The sequence below is a fragment of the Coloeus monedula genome (assembly GCF_965178545.1).
Source record: "Coloeus monedula genome assembly, chromosome: 12".
Classification (NCBI taxonomy): domain Eukaryota; kingdom Metazoa; phylum Chordata; class Aves; order Passeriformes; family Corvidae; genus Coloeus; species Coloeus monedula.
The window spans coordinates 3970765-3985069 of NC_138792.1; the positions used below are offsets into that span (position 1 = coordinate 3970765).

The following is a 14305-nucleotide window of genomic DNA, read 5'->3' on the forward strand; positions in this document are numbered from 1 at the left end:
TAAGGAAGTAAAGCTTTTATTCTCCAACAAGTCAGGACTTCTCCACAGGAAATTTACTTTGTCATTAGCAGTTTTGCCATTGGACTGTAAGTCAATCAGCACATTTAACTAAAACACACCCAACCCTCCAGAAATGCTCTAATTTAAATGGACAGATTCCTCTGGAATCAAAACCTGTTATTTTAAACAGGAAAAAAGGGTCAGGCAGTGACCGAAGAAACCAGGTGCTGAAACAAGTTCCGAATTTAACATTGCCTGGTTTAAGGAGACTTGTATTGACAGGCACGTGTCCCTCGTCCCGCACTCTCGGCCTGCTGCCCCCGTCCCGCACCCCGGACCCGGTGCCCTCTCACTCCGCACCTCGGGCCCGGTGTCCCCGGTCCCGCACCCCCTGTCCCGCACCCCTATCCCGCATTCCCGGTCCCGCACCCCGGTCCCGCACACGGGTCCCGCATCTCCTGTCCCGCATCCCGGCCCAGTGTCCCCCCTATCCCGCATCCCGGTCCCGCATTCCCGGTCCCGCATTCCCGGTCCCGCATTCCCGGTCCCGCATCCCCGGTCCCGCACCCAGGCCCGGGGTCCCCTCCGGTCCCGCAGCCCCGCCCGCAGCCGCGTCCCCCGTCCCCACAGCAACACACACACGCCCCGCCCCCTCGCGCCCGAACAGCCAATCGGAGCCGCGGAACCGCGAGTGGCGGCCGCATTGACCAATGGCAGACGAGAGAGGGGAGACGCGGGGGCGGGGCCGGGGCGCGGCGCGGTGACGCCATCGCGGCGCGCGCGGTCGCGGAGCCGCCGCCGCGCCTGAGGGAGCTCGGCCCGCGCCGCCGCCGCCGCCGCGCCATGAGCCAGTTCAGCTTCGGGGCGGCCGCGCCCGGCGGCGCCTTCAGCCTGGGCGCGCCCAGAGCGGCCGCCACCACGACCACGAGCGGCTTCGGCTTCTCCTTCTCCGCGCCCGCCGCCTCCTCGGGCGGCTTCAGCTTCGGCAGCGCGACGGCGCCGGCGGCGGGCGGCAGCCAGCCCGCCGGGCTCTTCTCCTTCAGCAGGCCGGGCACGGCCGCGCAGCCCTCCGGCTTCAGCTTCGGCTCGGCCAGCGCGGCCCCCGCGGCCCCGGCAGCCGCCGCCTTCCCGCTGGGGTGAGAGCCCGGGGGGCCGGGAGGGGGAAAGGGCAGGGGGGCTCCTGTCGGTGCTGAGCGAGGGCTCTGCCGGGGATTCTGCAGGGAGCGAGCCTTGGCTGCTGTGCCTGGCAGTTCCCAGCGCCCTGCAGCGATCGCCTCCTTGGGAAAGTGCTCAGCGAGCCCTGTGGCCCGTCCCGGCGGATGTTTTCATGGGGGAGCTCTTCCACGTGTTGGGAAGCAGATGTTCCACGCTTCCGTCTGTAACTGGCGTGGAGACGCTTGCACAAGGAGATGCTAAAGCTTTGCTAACGGATATAAAACGTCTGCTCCTCCTGACCCGAATCTGGAGGGCTCAGAATTGGGAGTGATTTGTCCTTAAGGAAAGGCTGTGAGTTCTGAAGTGGTTCTGCAGAAGTGCTGCCGTCAAAGCTTGCCAGATGGGAGCAGTGGGAAGGGAGCTAAAAAGGGGACGAGCAGAAGAAACCCAGCCTTGTGTAGAGGGAGCGGAAAGGGTGATTGTGAGCTGAGAGAAGGAGCAGCTTCACTTATGCTGCCATAAAATGGCCTGTGGTGCCTGGCTGGGTTGAGGTAGTGAAGGGAGAGGCAGTAGAAAGAGCCCTGACAGGGGATGGCAGATGACAGCAGCTGACAGAGTCTGTTGTCAGAATGGGGACACAGACTGATAGCTTCTGCTGTCAGCAAAAGGTCAGGGAGAAAGGCAACTGTGTACCTGAGTGCATGTGTATCTCAAGCAGACTGGCTTTTTTTCTTTTCTTTTCTTCCCTAGGGCAAATACTCCAAAAGTGAACTTTGGAGCCAGCACTGCCACTCCAGCTGCTGGAATCACAGGGGGCTTTTCTTTTGGTGCCCCAGCTGCAACCAGCACACCCTCGAGTCAGGCAGCAGCCCCGTCTGGCTTTGCCTTTGGCTCTGCTGGCGGCAGCAGCAGCAGCAGCAGCACGGCTCAGTCTGGGACAACAGGAGGGTTCACCTTCTCCAGTGGCACCACGACTCAGGCGGCAACAGCCGGGTTCAGCATCGGCACCGCGGCCCCGCAGGCGACGTCCGCAGGGCTGACCTTTGGCACGGCCCCTGCGGCTGCTGCCACCACCAGCACAGCCACCCTGGGAGCTGCCACCCCGTCAGCAGCCCCCTTCAGCCTCGGGGGGCAGCCCACAGGTGGGTGAGCAGGCTGGGGGTGCAGCTGCAGGCTGGGAGCCTTGGCCATGGGGGGTATCTGAGGGTGCAGTGGAGGAGCTCTGCAGCCTCTGCCTTCTGCTGGGGCAGAATGGAGCGAGGGCTGGAGCCAGAGGTGTTTCTCCTCGGCCTGTCCTGGGTCTGCAGTGCTGGGGAGCAATTGCTCTTTAAGCCTGTAGGAAAGAAGTCCATCTTTGCCTTTTGCTCCTGCATCCAGGTCTAACCTTTGGGTCACTGCCTTTAACAGCAGCCACGAGTACAAGCACGGCAACGCTGAGCACAGGTACCAGCCAGGCACCCACCCTGTCCTTTGGAACCAAGCTTGGAGGTAGGAAGCTGTGGGTTTTTTTGGGAAACAATTCCTCAAGGCTTTGTGAAATCTGATGCACTCCTGGCAATATTTGTCTATTGGAAGTAGACAAATATCTTATGCTGGGGTGTGGGAAGGGGCCAGAAGTGTTTGTTCCTCTGAGCTTGCCCTGGCAGTGCTGATCTGGGACAGCTCCTAGAGCCATTGGACAGCGTGTCCTGTATTTTTCATTGTGTCCCACGGGCCAAATTCTGTTCTGTACTTGTTTGGGGAGCACAGTGGAAGGGAGGCACAATCCTAAAGGGGACATTGGGAAAGAGAGGGAGCGGAGGGAGAGTAAGAGGCAAAGGGAGTTAAAATGCTGACATCCCCAAGAACCTGGTGTAGCCGGGCAGTTTGTGTCACCCTCTCTCTCAGCAGCGTTGTTGTGCAGCGGGTGGGAGCTCAGTGAGCTCTGCTTGTACAGATGGAGCTGTTTCTCTCTGCAGTCACATCCACAGCTGCCACAACGGCCTCCACCAGCACCAGCACCACCTCAGTGCTGGGCTCCACGGGGCCCACGCTGTTTGCGTCCGTGGCCACTTCTTCAGCCCCCACCTCGGCCACCACCACGGGCCTCTCACGTGAGTCTCTCCAGGCAGGTTTATCCCTGGGGGAGTAAATGAGCAGTGTGGCTGCTGCTCCCTGTGGGTGCTGGAGCTGCTGCTGCTGCAGTGGGAGGGGGAGCAGGCTGGGCACAGCTTTTCCAAGGGGCCCTGCATTGCATGGGTTGTGCAACCCCTTGATGGTGTCTTCTCTTTACAGTTGGTGCCACTTCCACTGCTTCCACGGGGACAGCCAGCCTGGGGACACTTGGGTTTGGATTAAAAGTTCCTGCAACAACAGCTGCCACAACAAGCACTGCCACTGGTAGGAGTGAGATGCTGAAAGTCGCTGAAGAGAAGGGAGCCTGACTTGTGAGAGTAGCAGCAGAGCAGTTGTGATTTGTAAAGCCCTTGAGTCACTGAAAACAAGAGAGTCTGTCTTTCTCTGATGCTTTTCCATCTCTTTGTGAAAACATAGAATTCTGTCATCCACTGCAAGGGTTGCAGGGGAGGAACTGGGTGTGCTGGTAGTTATGGGCTCTAACAGTAAGACTTGAGGGGATTGAGAAGGGCGTGGGCTCGGCATGTTTTCATTCCCTCCCTGACAGAGGTGGGATTTGCTGTTGGTCCCTTCAGAGGGATCTATTGCAGCTCCTACAGCCCTGGGCAGTGCACCCTGGACCTGTTCTCAGTTTGTGAGGTACCAGGTGCGTCCTCCTCTGTTGCTTGACTTGAATCTCTTCTTCCAGGGACCACATCTGCTTCTGGCTTTCCTTTGAATCTGAAGCCATTGACTACGACTGGTGCCATTGGAGCTGTGACCTCCACAGCTGCCATAACCACAACCACCACAACCAGGTGGGTGTTTGTTACCACTGACCCTTTCCTGCCTGGGGCAGGAGCAGCTGCAGTGCTGGTGATGGGATCTGGAGGAGGAGGGGGAAATGAACGGTTGCTGTCGTGTTTCTCTTTCCTGACCTTGTGCCCTGTGCTGGCCCTCGCTCCCTCTCAGTGCCCCCCCAGTGATGACTTATGCCCAGCTGGAGAGTTTGATAAACAAGTGGAGCCTGGAACTGGAGGACCAAGAGAAGCACTTCCTCCATCAAGCTACACAAGTCAATGCCTGGGACCGGATGCTGATAGAGAATGGAGAGAAGGTGAGGTGACCCCCACTGGAACCTCATTCTGCTTGCTCAGGTCCTTAAAGGCCTCCGTGTTACAAGCCATTGAGTGGGACTTTCTGCCTGCAAAAGAAATAGATGTGAGCTCCACCTGGGTGCTTTTCACAAGCTCTCCGTGTGTTCTGGCCTTTAGGCCTTGGTGTTTGGAAATCTGTTCTGTGACTTTGCCCTGTGCTACCAAGTTCCCTTGGGGGGGATCATTCCAAGCTGAACCTCCCTTATTCCATCTTTGGTCTGTAAATCTTTATGGAGCCATCTCTTGTTTCTAGCAGAACTTGCATGGTGCTGCTTTCTCCCTCCCACCTCTCTTCTTTGCTGAGCTGACTTGAGAGTTTCCAAGGTGTAATGAAATGTCTTCTGTTTGCAGATTACTTCGTTACACAGAGAAGTAGAGAAGGTGAAGGTTGATCAGAAGAGGTAGGAGACTGTGAGCACTTGAAATGATTTTTCTTTCTTCTCTGCGTTGTCCTGCCATTGTGTGACAGCTCCGGAATGTCTGCAACATGAAAGGGAAGCAGTTGGCATTTTCTCTTTTCAGACTGGATCAGGAACTGGACTTCATTCTGTCCCAGCAGAAGGAGCTGGAGGACTTGCTGACCCCTCTGGAGGAGTCTGTGAAGGAACAGAGCGGGACCATCTACCTGCAGCACGCGGATGAGGAACGGGAGAGGACGTGAGCACAAATCTGCTGGGCATGGGGGATGAGCAGTGTCCTGTGGTGATATCAGTCAGCAGGAGGCAGAGCTGCGATGTGTGACTGTGTTGAACAATGAATGGCTGTTGTCAGATAATTAATCCTGTTTCATGCATGGCAACTTAGATTTTACTCATTAGAAACTAGAACAGTGAGTGGAAGCCCTTGAATCAGCATGAAATGCTCTTTGGATGTTGGTCTAATCAGCTGTTTTGGAAGAGGTTACTAATTTTGGCATAATCTCTGAAAATTAATGATTCTTCACTGACAGAAGTGGTGAGAGCAGAGTGAACTATGTGTGGCACCAGCATCCTCGTATGCCTTTAGTGATGCATCGTTACAGGCTAATTAAGGGCAGTGTTTTTCTGGTTCAAGAGATAAGGAATCTTGAAGAATCCAGGTTCACTGCTTCCTTCAGTTCTGACAAAGCCTTCCAGGAAGTCCCCCCACTCTCTTGCTTTTCTTTCTCGGTGTGTAGATCAAGGGCTTGGGAGTCGCTTCATGTGGGTGATGGAGCCTCTCTGGGTGCTGTTCCCGGGTCTGCCAGCCTTGGCTGCAGATGTGGAAGCTCATTCTGATTGCCCATAGCTGGTGCAAGTCTTCAAAGTTCTCCTCAAACCTTCTGATCTTGGTTCTCGTGTGCTCTGCAGCTACAAACTGGCTGAAAACATCGATGCTCAGCTGAAGCGCATGGCACAAGATCTGAAGGACATCACTGAGCATTTGAATACAACACGAGGCCCTGCAGACACGAGTGACCCGGTAAATGCAAGCTTCTATTTTTATTTTTAATGATATGTATTAAATTGGTCTTGATGCTCCTTATGACTTTACTAAACAGCTTTTTTTCAGTAAAAATTTGCCTTCAGCATTTTTCCATGTTCATTTTTAATTTTGCCACTTGAAGCCAAGGATGTTGAATGTTCTGCTGGTTCCTTGGTCTCAGTTAAAATAAGCCAAAGCCACAGACACATAATCTAAACTATGCAGTCTTCTTGCTGGTAAGGAGAAGCAAAGCAGCAGGGCTGCTGCACAGGCTTCCCTGGGCAAGTGGCTGCTGGTTTAGGGAAGCTGTGCAAGGAGAAACTTGCCCTTGACTCCTCTTAGTGTTCATGCAGTGTCACAACTGACTTGCACCTTCTCTCTCTGCTCAGCTCCAGCAGATCTGTAAGATTTTGAATGCACACATGGATTCCCTGCAGTGGATTGACCAGAACTCAGGTGAGATTTCTCCTGCAACCTTTTGGGAATGTGAATGGGAAGCAGGAGCACGTCTGTGAGTGTTTGTTGTTCATCCCTGAAGCTGCCTGAGGAGTCTTCCTCCTCACCTTCAATGTCACTGTCCCTTCTGTGTTGAATTCTCCTGCTGTGCCTGATTAGAGGCCTCTGCTGAGAAGTAATTCCTGGCAACTGCAGCTGTTTTACCAAAAAAGCCCTGCTTGAATGTTTTTCTTTCTCCTTCTGCAGGGTTGTGTTCTGGGGTGACTGTGACATTAATCCCTTGTTTCTCCCACAGCTGTGCTGCAGAGAAAGGTGGAAGAGGTGACAAAGGTTTGTGAGAGTCGCCGCAAGGAGCAGGAGCGCAGCTTTAGGATCACGTTTGATTGAAACAGCCCCATGTTCAAAGGATGAACACAAAACCTCCACAGAAATTAGAGGTGTTTGAGGTCTGAAATGAGGACCTGTCTTTGTTTCTTTTCTTGCAATAAAATGTGTTGTTTGTTCCAAAGTCTTTGTTGTGTTGGGCAGGAGAAACTGCATGAAGTTTGTGGGGGAAGTGTGTGCTCTGTGCTTTAGCTGTGCCTGCAGACTGGTGGGATACAGAAATGCTGCCTTGGAGGGCTCGGGGCAGTCTCTTGTCGCGGGGGGAGCCAGCAGAGCTGGGAGGCTCCCAGGGCTGAAGTGTGAACACAGGCCTGCAGCAGCAGAATGCAGCACCCTCAGCTCTAGCAGCCTTGTGGACCATAACCATCAATAAGCACACACTAAGGAAATACCACAATAAGTGCATTTATTCACCTGGCTTCTTCCCTCCCTCCTTGCCACAACAGGCTCCAGGCAGTCCCCTCTCTGAAGCAAGAGCCCAGGCCCCAGCTCTCCCTTCCACACTCTGAGATTGCTGGACCTGCACGTTGCCTCCCAAGTGTCCTTCACTGTCCCATGTTCAACCATGGAGTTGCCCCAGCTCACTGAAATCCACAAGGCTGCTGGTTCTTTCTCCACCCCTCACGTTGCAGGAGGGTTCTCTGCAGCCGAGGAGCTGGGGATGGCAGAGTCAGCCTCTGGCAAATGCTTCCTGCTTTTCCCAAAGGCGATCACCAGGGGCTTTCCGTGCAGCTTGTATCCGTTCAGCAGCTGCAGCGCGCTCTGGGCCGACTCCGTGTCTGCAACAAGAGGGCACAGTGGGCACAGGGCACCCAGCAGGTGCTGGCACGGGGACACAGGGTGTTCCTAGGGGTGCACCCATCTGATGGCCCCACAGCCTGCTCTACAACTAGTGTGGTGTGGGGACCCTCCAGCAACACTGACATGCTGAATAAACACTGCCCGTGACACACCACATCACTTCTGCCCTCATACATCCTCTTCCAACCCAGGGGAAGGACTGTGGTATGATAGAAGAGAAAGGAGTGAATTCCCCTGCTTCTCCTTGGAGAGCAGGCTTGGCAGCAGCCCAGTGCCGTGCAGGAGGATGTGACACCTTTGGGAGTCAGGGAAGAACTGAAAGGCACGAGGCAGCAACTCACCAGGGAAGGTGATGAAGGCCTGATCCCTCATCCGGCCGCTTAGGAGGCGGAATTGGATCAGTGGGCTGTCCTCCTTCTGGAACCGAGCAAACAAGGACACCAGGTCCTTCATCGTCACTCGGGGGCCCAGGTTCTTCAAATACAGCACCTGTAACAGAGACAGAGGGTCAGTCAGCCTTTGCCATACAAAGACACCTTTCAGCCTGGTCCCAAATCTGTACAGCTCCAGGGTGTGAATTAGCTCAACCCTCACACCCAAGTACTAATGATAACACTTGGAGGACAGGTGGCTGTACAGAGAAAGGCAGCTCTGAACTCCAGGCATCACCCTGCTTGCCTGCACCAAGTGCTGACAGTTTCAGTTATTTATAAAATGCAACAATCTCCAGCTACCAGATAGGCACAGTTTGAGTAAGGTGACAGCAGGCCTCAGCCAGGCCCAGACAGACAGAGCACATCTGACAGGTGACCTGCTGGAGCCAGGGAGGGCTGGGCTTACTCTTTCCCAGGCTGGTGACTTCCCATCAGAGCCCAGAGTGGAGGCTGCTCTCCCCCTTGGCCTGGAGGATCAGCCGAGCAACTTCAAGGCAACAGCAAAGAGGAGCCTTTGCCTACTGACACAGCTTCAGGGCATCCTGGTGAGCAAGGATAAACCCTGATTCACCTCAGCTTACCTTGCTAGGCTCCCCTGGATGGTAGGATGAGAACCTGGGTATTTTCCGGAGTTCTTCCTCTGACAGGCGGTTCTTGAGGATCTCCTCTTCTGGGACAAACTCTACGGGCTCTTTGATAACCACAGGCCTTGGAGGGGACTGGTGGGGCTGTGTTGCAGAAACACTGGGACTTGCTGCCTGTTCTGCCTGCTCCTCCTGGTCTGGAAGGGATGACTCCTCAATCACAGCCCCCTGTGGGGCTGGGGAAGGGGACAAGCAGGGGTCACTTGTAGCACACTGGACTTTTTCAGGGCATTTCTTGCTCAGCAGTTCTTGGTAAACACTCTCCAGCTGAACCATGGGGTCCTTTTCATCACTTCCCCTCTTCTGAGTGTCATCTAATTCATAACAGAGAAACGTGGTAACTATCACCAATAACCTGGAAAACACATGGACTGCAAGAAGAGACAAGGGAGAAACCCTCTTTCACCCCAGCCTCCATGCCCAGGCCCTGCACACTGTTTAGAACAAGAGCAGCCCCAGCAAGTGCTGGTTCCTCAGCTCAGGATAAACCTGCAGAGAGCAGCAGCTCCACCAGTGCTACATCAGAGCTCTTCTCTTCAGAGATGCCCTCACTTGCTTATCTGCAGCCGCATTTCAACACACCTTCCTCCTCCTGCATGCACAGCCAGGGTGGGCCATGCTGCCTTCCTGTACCTCTACATGGAATATGCATTTTTTGCTTCCAAGGACATCAGATTAAGCTCCTGGGTTTAAAGAAGGTCCATGACATGGACTGATCAATGGTCTTTTTTAATTCTATTTAATGGAAATGAGGACAAATGTGAGACCAGCATCTCCCAGCCTACAACTGGATCCAATTCCACTTCAGCGAGGAGGCTTTAACAAGTCATTCCTCCTCTTACCTGCTCTGTGCCTTTGCTTCCTTCACCCCCTGCAGTTACCTCAGAGAAGGAACAATCTCCAGTCCCACACAGGCACTTTGTGTAACTCAGACCTCGAGGCTCTACCAAAGCATAACCCCGGCTCCTCTCCCACACCCCGAGCTGCTCTGCACTACATGCAACACATCAAGGAGATCCACGCTCTCCAGAAATGGACTTTAAAAGCCTCTATATTAAACACTTCAGAGAACCAACTCTCTGCTCCTGTAAGAGAAGAAAATATCTCCTCCCACACAGCACCAAAGCAGAACCACAGCTTCAGGGACAGAAGGCCAGACAGAAATGTGTTGGGCTCCCACACAGCCTGGCTCTCTGTACTGGAGCCAAGGCAGGAAGAGCCCTGAGCCCACAGACCTTCGTGGTAGAGGGCCCGGAGGAAGGAATGTCGGTCTGTTCCCTGGAAAAGGGCGTTCTCGATCTCCATCTCCCGCCGGCTCAGCTGCTTGCTGCCCGCAAACCTCTGCGGCAGCGCCAGGATGCGCTGGCGCTCCTCCAGCTTCTCCTGGATGGCATGGAGCCGGTCCTGCGTGGCCTCCGGGGCCGCCCCCAGCCCAGAGCCCTGGAAAACAAGCATGGCTTGGCTCAGGAATGGCACGGCTTGGCTCAGGAACGGCACGGGCCTCCTTCTCAGAGCAAGTCAAATGTCACCGCCCCAGCCCTGCAGTGGGTGCAATTAGGAACCATCCCCCAGGGCACCCAGAGGTCCTGCCACTGCAAGGGTAGGACAAATACAACCACACAGCAAGCTCAGTCCTTGAGGGAAGTGGAGCAAGAGCTCCTTTCTCATGACCTGCCTGTGCTGCTTCCCTCTCCCCGGCCTGTGTCCCTCTGTCCCTGCAGCCTCTGACAGCTACAGCCATTTTCCTTCAGTGACTGCACAACCCCCCTTTGGCAATTCTCTCCCCACACCTACAGCATCCCCGAGCTCAAGTTTCCACCACACTCTTACTGAGACCCTAAGGTTTATGCTGAGGATTAAACCCTGACCAGCACCACTGAGCCACGCAGGAACTGCAGCACAGCCCTCACAGCTCACCTGCGAGGAGGGAGCACCCCTGCATAAACAAACCTCACTGCATGGGCCACTCCAAAGCACAGAGACACACCCCAGCTGCTGAAAGGGCATTTCTGCTCCCCCCTCGATCAGAACACAGAGAACAAGCTTTTATGGGGCTTCGGGTGGATTTTCTGTCCTCAAATTCAGTTTGAGAATCACTGAGGCAGGTCCTTCTGCCTCGGGCAAGAAACCAGGCTTTCTCCCTGCACTGAGCACAACCGAACAAAGACTTTCCCGTGGTACCTCTGCCCCACATCTGCACGGCTTCTTCCATTCACCATTTCACAGCTTCCCTGAGGCACAAAAGGCTGTTTATACAGAAAAGCAATTCCCGGAAATCATTTGTTGTACTTTGTTTTCAAAAAAGCTGCACTTAGCAGCTGAAAATAACAGAAATCTGCACTCAGTACTTTCCCAAGAGCTCCCCAGGCAATCTGAAGTCCTCTCTGTCTCAGTTGACATTACTCATCACTCGTGGTGGAATCTTTCACTCAGGGCCTCCACGTACAAAGCTGCACATCACTACCTGACTTGGGCTTTCTCTCTAAGTATTCTTGTCTCACAATCTGTAGAAGACATACCCTGATGTCACCATTTTTTCTGTCAGAGCAGTGTTTTCCATACTAATCTTTATTTGTGAACGTCCCAGAATTCATTTCATACTAAATATAACAGCTGGTACTGCTGACATTCATTTTTATTCTTAAATTAACACCACCCCTCTCTACACCAAGCTTTAATCAGGCCTGGATTTAATCAGGGCTGGATTTGCATTTAAACACCAAAACAAGTGATGACTTCAGCTGAAAAGAGGCAAACCCCTGATTACCACAGACAACTCTCTCCTGCACACAGCTATCACTCAGGAACAGGAGACAGAGGGAGGCCAAGGATCAGCCCAAGTCCTGTTCTGCATCTTCTAGTTTGGCAAATTAAAAGCAGGACACTCCAGTGCACCTGACACAGGACAGCCACAAAAGCCTCTTGTCTCTGGAATGTGAAAGAAAGGGGTTAAGGTAGGGGAAGAGGAAAAACCTGCTGGAACAGCACCCAGGGAGGAGCCAAGGCACCGCCACCACACACACACTCGGTCTGACAGCTCTGCACTGCTTTCATGTGGCTGTCCCAGGGCCCCTGAAGCACCTGCAAGCCCCAAAGGAGAACATACAAAACCCTCCCTGCAAACAGCCATCCCAAATTGGGAACGGGATCCAGGGATGCATCAGGATACTCAAAGGAGGATGTTGAGGTGCTTTGAAATATTTCCTTCTTCTTCTCTTCTGGCATTTAAATCCTTCATACACAGGTATAAGCGAGTGGAATTTTTTGTTTGAGATCAAGGCAGAGGCAGGAATATCCTCATGTCCTGCAGTGTTCCCACAGGACCCACTCCTGTCCCCACCACATCTTTTAACACTGACCATCCCACAGAAGAAAACAGGCCAGAAGAAATGTATGATCGTGCTGGGCTGAAGGCAAGGGACACAGCGAGCGGCCATTCTTTACCACAGAACTTACAAAGGACTGGAATTTTCTACCAGAGTGCCACAGGATCAGAGGGACCTGACCACACTCAGATGGGAGCAGAGCATGCCCACCTTGCTTGCTGAAGCCTGGTTCTTCCAGAGCAGAATCTCCGAGTCAGAGAGCCCCAGTTCCCGGAGAGAGGAGGTTTCTTTGTCGCTCTCCTGCAGGGCCTGGAACTGCGACAGGGTCAAAGCCCCCGCAGCCTCTTCCCCGAAAGGTTTGTAAAAAGCTGCAGGGGCAAAGCATCTCCGCTTGGACTTGCACCTGTGAGCCAAAGCAACACAACAGCACAAACAGCTCAGCACTGAGGAGCTGGGGGACAGCAAGGGGCTGGTCTCTCTCAAACCACGCCTGGGCCAGATGAGGACTTACTGCTCGATGGAGACAGTGGTGTCGAGCTGGTGGTGAAGGAGGCTCTTCAGCTGCCTCTCTCCTTCTGTCTCCAAGTCTTCCAGGAGAAGCTCATCGCTGGACAGGCTGCTGTTCACCCTGGGGCACATAGGCACAGCACAGGCGCTGTCAGTAAGGCAACGGGGGAAACTCTGCTCAAAACACATCCTTGCTACAGCTCCTCTACCTTTTTAGCTGATTTAATGGGATTTAAAGAACAAGGAACCAAAACTACTTGACCAAAGCTCCCTTTAACATTACTAAAAAAGTCAACAGATTTGGGACTACTCTGAGAATGTTAAAATACCCCAAGGAGCCTTCGGGTGGTTTTGTATTGGTGGGGGGCTTGTTTGTTTATTTTAAGATCACATGCAATCATTTTTATTGACCGAAATCTAGCATCTAGACAGACACTGCCAGTTTCAAATAAGTCAGGGAAGAAAGAAAGGAAATCGTGACGCTGAAGAGGAACTGTGAATTTCAGCAGCGCTTTTCCCTTCCCGGGGTCACCTGCTTGGGAGCAGAGAGACCCCAAATCCACCCACCCCACACCCAGACCGGGCAGCCGGGACCGTGCCGCGCTCCCGCACCGCCCCCTCCGGGCCCGCACCGCTCCGGGACGCCCCGCAAACGGCGACTGGGGGTGGAACCGAGCCCGGGCCGTGACCGGCGGAGGGGCCGAGCCCGTGAGGGCAGTCTGGGGACCCCGGGAACCCCGCTCACCGGCGCATGGCCCCGCCGCTCCGCCGCTCCGGACTCCAAGGCCCGGCAGCGCCCGCGGTGCGCGGGGAGCGCCGGGAGCCGCTGCCCGGAAGGAGCGGCCGGGGCGAGCGGCGCGGCTCGGAGCAGCCCCTGAGCCGCTGCCTTGTCGTGGGCTGAGCCACCCAAGGCTGCGGGTCAGGGGCTGCTGTCGTGGGCAGCCCCCGAAGCCTCTCGCTCACTCCCCTGTGCAGCTGGGTTTTAATTTATTGCAGGGTTCAAGGGTTGAGATAAAAGAGATCTGTCATCAAATGCCGTCACGGGCACAACAGGCTCGACTCAGAGAAATTAAGTGTATTACTAACTAAATTAGAGCAGGGTAATGGGAAGTAAAGTCAGCCCTTAAAAACACCTTCCCCCTCAGCCCTCCCTCCTTCCCAGCTCCACCTCCTACCCCGGCGGCGCGGGGAGGCGGCGATGGGGGTTTTGGTCAGTTCAGCCCCCGGGGCTTCTGCTGCTCAGGGACAGGAGTCGTTCCCTTGCTGCACCGTGGGGTCCCTCCCACGGGGGACAGTTCTCTGTGGACTTCTCTGATGTGAGTCCATCCCACAGGCGACAGCCCCCCTCAAACTGCAGCAGCGTGGGTCACTGCCACGGAGAGTTCATCAGTCTTTCAAGGACAGGGCACCTCTACCTCGGGCTCACAGCCTCCTCTCAGGCATCCGCCTGCTCTGGCATGGGGCTCTGCAGCCCCGTGGTCCTCCAGCGGAATCGCAGCTTCGCCATGGTCCTCACCACGGGCTGCAGAGGAATCTCAACCCCAGCACCCGAACACCTCTTCCCCCTCTGTCCTTCTCCATTCCGACTTGGTGCCTGCAGTTGTTCCTCTCACATGTTCTCACCCCACTCTTCTCTGGCCACAATTAAAACTGAGCCAGAATTATGTTCTTCTTTCTTATTAAATCTGTTTCACAGAGGCATTACCACCATTTCTAACTGGCCCAGCCCTGGCCAGCAACTTGTCCATCTTTTGAAGCCACCAGGGATTGGCTCTGCCAGACATGGTGGAAGCTTCTGGCAGCTTCTCACAGAAGCCACCCCTGCAGCCCCCTCCCACTACCAAAACCAGGCCGTGCAAAACCACGCAGAGCCCTCCAAGATAGCATTTGTGTTATCTCCCCAG

The 14305-nt window shown here is 54.7% G+C and overlaps 2 protein-coding genes across 3 annotated transcripts; one reads left to right on the forward strand and one right to left on the reverse strand.

Annotated features, from left to right (window-relative positions):
* The first annotated feature begins 804 nt into the window (after positions 1-804).
* LOC309577399 (nuclear pore glycoprotein p62-like) lies at positions 805-6808 on the forward strand. Of its 2 annotated transcripts, none has more exons than XM_082289389.1 (12): positions 805-1136; positions 1906-2297; positions 2533-2643; positions 3114-3248; positions 3430-3534; positions 3959-4067; positions 4222-4366; positions 4758-4807; positions 4929-5063; positions 5735-5846; positions 6239-6305; positions 6601-6808. In XM_082289389.1, exons 1-12 carry the CDS (start codon positions 844-846, stop codon positions 6690-6692), a joined length of 1746 nt encoding a protein of 581 aa, XP_082145515.1. In that variant the 5' UTR covers positions 805-843; the 3' UTR covers positions 6693-6808. The 2 variants fall into 2 exon arrangements, with proteins under 2 accessions (XP_082145515.1, XP_082145516.1); XM_082289390.1 differs by having other exon boundaries at positions 2563-2643.
* A 330-nt stretch (positions 6809-7138) lies between these two features.
* On the reverse strand, positions 7139-13213 carry RBM41 (RNA binding motif protein 41). The gene is made up of 7 exons (XM_082289391.1): positions 13147-13213; positions 12406-12522; positions 12105-12297; positions 9804-10008; positions 8506-8882; positions 7832-7979; positions 7139-7468 (listed from the first exon to the last, which is right to left on the reverse strand). The coding sequence occupies exons 1-7, from the start codon at positions 13152-13154 to the stop codon at positions 7311-7313; spliced, it is 1206 nt and encodes a 401-aa protein (XP_082145517.1). The 5' UTR covers positions 13155-13213; the 3' UTR covers positions 7139-7310.
* Positions 13214-14305: the final 1092 nt, after the last annotated feature.